The sequence below is a fragment of the Anopheles merus genome, chromosome X (assembly GCF_017562075.2).
Source record: "Anopheles merus strain MAF chromosome X, AmerM5.1, whole genome shotgun sequence".
Taxonomy (NCBI): domain Eukaryota; kingdom Metazoa; phylum Arthropoda; class Insecta; order Diptera; family Culicidae; genus Anopheles; species Anopheles merus.
In genome coordinates, this window is record NC_054081.1 from 23,121,885 (window position 1) to 23,129,914 (window position 8,030).

General features: G+C 39.5%; 1 protein-coding gene across 1 annotated transcript in view; it reads left to right on the forward strand.

Moving 5' to 3' along the window:
• LOC121589013 (segmentation protein Runt-like) overlaps positions 1-6,778 on the forward strand; it is a 28,656-nt gene extending 21,878 nt beyond the window's left edge. Inside the window, exon 3 of the mRNA XM_041907568.1 lies at positions 5,446-6,778. Coding sequence (XP_041763502.1) covers positions 5,446-6,590 — 1,145 coding nt within the window. The 3' untranslated portion in view covers positions 6,591-6,778. The remainder of the gene's footprint in view (positions 1-5,445) is intronic.
• The last annotated feature ends 1,252 nt before the right edge of the window (positions 6,779-8,030 follow it).

An 8,030-nucleotide genomic window follows, 5' to 3' on the forward strand; every position in this document is an offset into this window, starting at 1 on the left:
TTTGATCCGGTTCGAAACATATAAAAAGGGAGAAAAATCGTGGAATCGGCCCCTTAAAAAAGCGACAAAAAGCGAATATAGGAGAGAATAAAAAACACTATTTTTGGCACTGTGTTGAAGCAGCCTAAAGAATTCAATTCTCTCACTTTTTGTCATGGGAAGCACACGTTTTCCAACAATTAATGATGGGAGCTTTGGATTGGATTCGTGAATCCACTCCGACATTTTTAACCCGAATCCGACTCCGAAATAAATATGGCTTCAAATCCCGCTGCTCCGAGTCAAAACAGATCCAATTGACTCCGATTGAATCCGGATTACTCGGATCGAATCCAAATGGCTCTGATATACTACCGTGCTTAATTACACTTCAAAAACAAGCTTGCAAGTATTGATCTCTTCATAGCTACACATATAAGAAAAAATTCGATCGTTTATGTACGTACCAGAAAAAAACGTATACTGCTTTTCAGGTTGTTTCCATGTTTTTCTTATGAGCAATCCCGTGGTTTATTGTTTGTTTTCTTAATATTTTAGGATTCGTTCAACGATCTACTAAAAGTTTTACGCACATTTTTTATCCACTGCCACAAATGATGAGCAACTTTTAATACATAGTTCAATAGTTTATATAAATTTATTGAATTTCAAATATTTATGGAGGCTAACAATACATCGTCTGATGAGCCGAAACACAGATGGAACATAATTTAAAAAAAAAACACAGGAAACTTATAACTTACAGGGTTTTACAAGTCAGAATATAATGTCAGCAAAATAATTTCAGAAGCTCAAGATGCAGTTTAGCTGTCAAAAGTTGTTGTTTCACCACATCGATGCAAATTTCAATAGCGCAATTTGATCACTCAAGTTGGTTTTTTAGAGGCCTTTCGCATCGTTTTGCACTCTGAAAAACTTGGCTAATCTAGCTTTTGGTTAGGTTGTGGATACGGGTTCACTACTGCATATTTCAATACAGCCGTTAAGTGCTTTTGTGTTGTATTGTGCATTCATAAAATCAAAACAATAGCAACAAAAACCTATTAGATAAAATATATCTTATTTTGTGGATGATATATAGATTATTACTCATGTCAATCTATCACACCAGGTGTTATAAACGCGACGCTCTTAGGCTGTCATGCAGGGACCTGCTGAAATCAATTGCTCCTAGTCAATAATCCATTGCTCGTAATCAAAAATAGAGGATGCTAGTCAAGAATCTATTGCGACTATTCAAAAAAAGTATGCTGCTAGTCTAAACTCAATTGGAAAACCCTGTATTGTTAAACAAATTAACTTTTTGTGCTACTCAGTTCAAATCTGGAATCGTTCGTTTTGTACAAATTCGCGATGTTATTTTTCTATGTGCTCTTTTGTTGTTGTATTATGTGACAAAATATGTTTTATGTACTTTCAAAGTCACATACAATTTTTACTATCCTTATTATTAAAATAGGATATTTTTCATTAGTCGCGTTTTCACACGGGAGTTTTGCTAGAAAATATAGGACAAAACATTTTTTCACTGAGGTAGGGGAAGTCTATCAGTCTGTGGAGATTTTTTTCCAAGCAATCCAAGCTATCCAATGCTGGACCAAAAACTTTCGCGTGTAATCTTGAAGATCAAGATATTGTAGTCAAGAGAAAAATTGTAATAAATCGTGTTTAAACATTAGTTTTCGCTAATTTTCATGTCCCAAGTGGTTTATTCATTTTGTTGTGTACGCAGCCACTTTAGTATAACCGCGACTCGATGCTGTCGTGCAACTGATAGCATCCAACGTCTGAATTAGTCATGGGAAATATGATTCTTTTTAAAGATCAGGTGCCGTCCAGTTCGCTCAGTGAAATGAACTGAACGCGTGCGGTGATTCTTTCGGACGCCCGAGGTGCGGTATTTTTTTAAATATCAATTTTATGCTGCAAAAATGGCCACTCTTTTTTAATTTTTTATTTTTATAAAGTTTCATTTACAAACAGAGAAAATCGAAATTAAAGTTGTTTTAATGCTCAACTAAACTTTAAATGTATCAATTTTTTTTTTTCATTTTATTATATCGTAATTTATACTTTTCGTATTTCGATTCATAACAACGATCAATTAATCGTACAGTTTAAAAATAACAGTGGTTAACTATAGACCATGAGGATAATCGTTTTCATACATTCAAAGTCGACACGAGGTTGCTCTTATAAAATATGGAAAATTACTTGCAGTTTCGGTCTGCTGAAAAAAAAAACTACTAGAGCGAGAGTGTATCGCTATTTTGCGGAACGGGAAAGAAGACATCGAGAACAGAATCATCAAGCTTTCTTGTCAACACACTATCAGATCTACCAGAGCGAAAAAGCATGCTGATTTTCTGAGTAGGAGAATGAACTCTGCACCGCGTGCAGTGGTTTGTTGCAGCCTTTCATGATCGGTATGGAGAGTTTCCGCACGGAGAATCAATACCGACCCGCTAGCGTACGGAGATGTATCGCACACATACATAGTCGGCGCGGAGAACGTCCGCACAAATAATCAATACCGCACCGCTAGCGTGCGGAAGAATCATTTCAATTTATCTGGCGGTGCGTTACTGGTTCATTCAGTGTAAGGATTGGAATGAATCATTCAGTTCTGATTCAATTTGCCCGTGTCTAGTCTGAATGGCCGTTAAGGGCTTCGGGAGCGATCGGGCTACCGAGCGTAGGGCACTCGATCACAGGCTACGACCCGACTAGGCATGGGACAATTTTGCAAGACCTATGCCGCACACTCAGTTCATTATATTGTGCGGTTGATCGCCGCACGCGAAAAAGTGAACGGGTAGGTCTTTCGCACGCATACAGATCTAACTGAAAATTACTCCGAACATGATGCAAGATAACTGTCGGTGTCATAAACTGAACGAAAAAAAAAAATCGTTTTGAATCGGAAGAATTTGTCACACACACAACGACACAAGAAGATCGATCGCACTTTGAGCGAGAAAGAATGCACATATTGCTAGCGTGGTCAGATTGATCAATTGCACACAGCCGCACAAAAATAACTCCTGCCGCACACTGATCTCACACTGAGAGAGAAAGAACACTCATAGCCGTTGGGTCATTCGCACACAGCCGCACGCTTGTTCGGTTGGGTCAGTCGCACACATGCCGCACGCGTGTTTAACAGCTCTGGTGCCGGCTCCGCACCCACGGCTCCGCACCAACGGCTTCGTAGCCGGCTCCGGAGTCCGGACTAACGGCTCTGCATTCACGGCTCCGTTCCAACGGCTGCGGAGCCGGCTTCGGGCCCATCGGTCCGGAGCCGGCGACGAATCAAAGGATCCGGACCAACGGCTCCGCACTAACGGTTCAATAGGACATCATCGAATGATAGTGTAATAAAAAACGAATATATATTCTCGCTCTTGTGGAAGCTAACACACGATATGGTTGCAGTATTGACATGCATGACGTTGTGTAGCATTCGTTAGTCTCGTCTTTCTTAACAATATTCAAAACTAATCGATGTTTTTTTTGATAAATTCTTTTAAACATACCTACTCCGTTATTTACGGATTTCCTCGATTGAAACTTCATTGAAAAAGTTATTTTGGTCCTTTGTATTAAAACCGGCTCCGGAGCCGTTGGTGCGGAGCCGGCTCCGAAATTGTCTGGAGCCGGTCGTAGCCGGCTCCGGCTTTGGAGCCGTTTTGCCCATCACTACTCTAGACCATTCCACAAACATCATGTCAAAACACGATTTAGATGACTTTGCAGAATACTAGAGATATTTTTACCACATCGGACTGGTTTGTACAAACCCTAGAGAACTGTGTACCTATTGTCACTTGAAAAGTGAACTATTATTAACGTTTATTGATACAATATTCATGTGTAAGGATCAATTACAGATTAGCAGACCTGACTCAGGTTTTGGCAAATCAACAGTTGTTTACATGTTTTTAAGGCTTACTACTTTACTACCCAGTGGTCAAAGGAAGCTTCAGAAGGGCTTCACGAGGGCTTCCCAATAGGCTGAAATTCTGATGCCGCATGGTTTGGCGTGAGATTTTGTACGAAGTATTGACATAATTTTAGTCACTAACTGTATAACTCCATATGAAAAATCTGGCTAGTGTGGAAAAAACCCCTCAAAGAGGATGCTCGGCAAATATGTAGAAAACAAAATTGATATTGTGTAGGAAAATTAATTTCTATGGGTTTCGTTTGTGTTTCGGTTGATGCTAGAGCTACAGATGATCACTCGGTAACGATCCTAGTCTAAATTATCTGAGACGTAAAATTCTTTGGATTTCGATGTACATGTATTATATTAAAACTACATCGTCCATACCAAATGAGGTAAATTAGCTTTTTTCAACACATATAAAAAAATACTGATGCCGATAACTGAGAAGCAAATGTAAATACAAATGACTAGTAGGTTAATTGATTACAGTCAACCAATCGCATAGGGCTATACGAGTGAACCTCCTAAAACCCATAAAAACTTTTACACTGTTTTCTTACCCACTAAACACTTTAAGCTTAATTTCCAGTTAATAAAATTCCATCTCAATGACAAACATTTGATGAACGTACACAAGACAACCGATGAAAGATCATTCGAGTCTCCATTATTAATGTGGAAATGTATTTTACGAGATTGAATTGTTGGCTTTTGGTGTTGTGCTGGCTAGAGAAAACCTGTAAAAACTGTTATACGGACGTCACACGAAGCGTAAACTTTTGCGCAAACTGGATTTCAGCCATACAATCCTATAACTTTTGACGGGAAGTTTACGCACTCTCATACAAATCAAGCGTAAACTTTTTTAGTACTTAAATTAAAGCAGTTCATAATATTTACTCATAACTTCAGTGGCGATCGTTCTAAATCGGTAATTATTTAATTAATATACATTGCTCCAGATATGTTCTTACATTGATACCTCATGAATAATTTTTAAACCCGTGTATATCGTCTTCACACATCTTCAGACAAAATGGGTGAAAATATGAGGTATCAGTCTTAAGGGTGCCGCAACTTACAGGGTTTTTCATTTCATAGAACAAAATCATCAACTATTATGACTAGCATTGCAGACGTAGAATATTATGTTAATTAATAACTATAGGTTTAGCAACTGTTCATGAACAAAAATTGATTTCGAAAATACCACTAGACACTACAGAGCTGCACAAAAAATTGGTTGCCTACTTGACTATCGCTGTAAATTTTCGCCGCATGTTTGAACAGCTGTCACATTTATGCACACCGTTAAGCCGCCCGACGGTTAATCCGCCCCCGGATAATCGACGTTCTGCTGTACTTACAAAATTACTTATTGTGTGTATTGGATTACCAGTGCATTGGATTGTTTTGTCGCGTGCATTGCATTTTTCTATAATAATTTGGATTTTATATCACAATTTTACTAAATTACAATCTCGTTCTTATTACAGTTAGCAGCGGTACTATAAGTAACGGACATATAATAAGCAGTACCACTAATGCTGCCAGCATCGTCGAACCGGCGAAAGATATTGTGCTAGTTCGCACATCATCCAGCCAATCAGTGCCTGCCCCGACCATGGCGCCGGGTATCATTCCACCATCGAAAGGTCTGCCTAGTCCAGCATTACTAGCGAGTCCCACCTCCACGTACCCACCAAGAGCCATTTCTTCTCTTGAAATCCACTCGGATCCGCAGCTGGTTAAGCCACCCTTTTTGCCTTATGACATAGCCGCTTTTCGATCCACAGCAGCGGCTGCAGCAGCAGCAGCCGCTGCAGCGGCCACAAACGGAATACTTCGCCCTGCAGAGCTATCCACCACTATCGCACTCCACCAGTCGACGAATATCGATTCAGTTTCGTCGCGCCTTTCTCCAGCCTCTTCGCGCAATTCTAACAACAGTCCACCTCCTGCGCTGTCTACAGCGGCTGCGGCAGTTGCTGTAGCTGCAGCAGCAGCTGTCTCACTCCCACAGGCCCTGCTCCACTCGGCTCCAAAGGGAATCATTGATTCTACACAAAACCAGTACCATGTTCACCATCACAATCACCAGTCCAAATTGGTGGACCTAAGACCTAGTTCAACCCTTGGTCAGCCACCCCATTTACCAGATGGATCTGTACTTGGAGTTAGCAGCAGTAGCATTGGGAACGATACTAGTAACGGTGATCTTTCGTCCGCCAATGAAGATGAATCGGACGACGAACAGATCGATGTGGTTAAATCTGCGTTCATACCGATACTACGGCCACCAGCGGCACTGTCTTCTGAAACAACCGTCTCCGGAAGTTCTAATACTCGTGAAAATTCTCCCGACATAAGTTACCTAGACGCAACCGTAGTGCAAAAGCCAGAGACACCGGACTCGACTACAGCTCTGACCACTGAGGCAAACTCTCCAGCTCGCTATGGGCTTAGATGTGATTTCAAGGCACAATCCACAAAAAAACAAATCCTTCACGAGTCCGGAACTGGGATTGTTTGCATTAAACAGTCACTTCCTACTCCGCAGCTAGAATCTCCGGAACGTACCAAGTTGCGATCTCCTAATCTGATCAAGCAGACGCAAAAGACGGTGTGGCGACCTTACTGAAGCCAATGGGAAGGCGCTGTAGCGCTAATGATGTACCGAAGATATCGACTTACATCTGCTAAACATTTGATCTCGGGGAACGAACTGTGCAGATGTTTATTGTAATGCACATACATCCCCCACTAATAACGGACCTTGTAAAATTTAAATGGTGATATTAACGTAAAATAAAAGAGGAATGGTGTTGCAAAAACATAAGCAGTTGATTGCATAACAAAAAATACAGGTATGAGGAGTAATAGAAAGAGTTATGTATACAAATGGAAAAGTAACGAGAAGAAAATAACGAAATTGAACTAATTTGAAAAATGCAAAGGTAGATGACTCATGTCTAAGTTTGTTTAGCAGTTGATCAGTTGATTTCGTAAGAGTAACTACGTTTAGCCTCACTAACAGAACAACTGCATCAGTTGTTTCCGGAATAAAATATCTTTTGCGACAAAGTTTGCACTTGATATCGAAATCGCAGCCAGAAAGAACAGCATAAAAGTTTACGATGGATAGCACATATTTGACTATAAATAAAGGCCATTGGTATAGGCTAGATAAGCTTTTGTACACAAGTACTAAGGAGTTTTTAACAAATTTAACTTAAAATAGTTGTTGAAAGTTACGAATAATTTGTCTTATTATTTGTCCTAATTATTCAGTTTTGCGCATTACTTTGAACACTTAGACACGCGTTGGTCAAATTATTCTCTCAAGTCAGGACACCTTATGCAAAAAAGTAAGCAGCGAATTTGATATCAAGTACGAATCTAGTCTTACGCTGTTTCGAGGCGAGTCGATGTGAAAATAGCTAGCGAAACTTCACATACAAAAATAGGAATATATTTCTGGCACTTTTGTATGTGAAGTTTCGTATACGAATTTTGAAAACGCGTTGATCTCAAGTTAGTTGTTATGATTGAAAAAATAACTAACCATCTTGCTACACTTGCCAATTGGCATCAGCAAACCCATCGAACTCCTGTCGAAATTGTGTAGATTTGGATGGGTTCAACGGGTTTCATGTGTCAATGTTTATCTCTTGCAGACATGGAGTTCAAAATACTAAGGGTTCAAAGGTCTAATGTAAACATCTGGTAAGAATCGCTATATTTTCCCTTGAAATACCGTAATACAGAGAAGGGACGGATTATTTAAAATAAAATAATATCTGTGTTTTCGTCTTTCCTAAAATCAGACCGAGAGCCCCTTCACATGTTTCCCTCGTTTCCTTAATATATGTGCTGGTTATTTAGAATTTACTAACAAGTGTGAAAGAACGGCTTGGAAATCTAATAAAGACAAAACAGGTTTTGATTGCGACTAAATTCGGGAGACATACCAGAAATTAATAGTATTACATATGGTGAAAACAAAGAAATTGTTAAAAAGGCATCAGAACGGCTGCCACATAATGGATTATAATACATCCAGTTCAATAAAATTATCAAA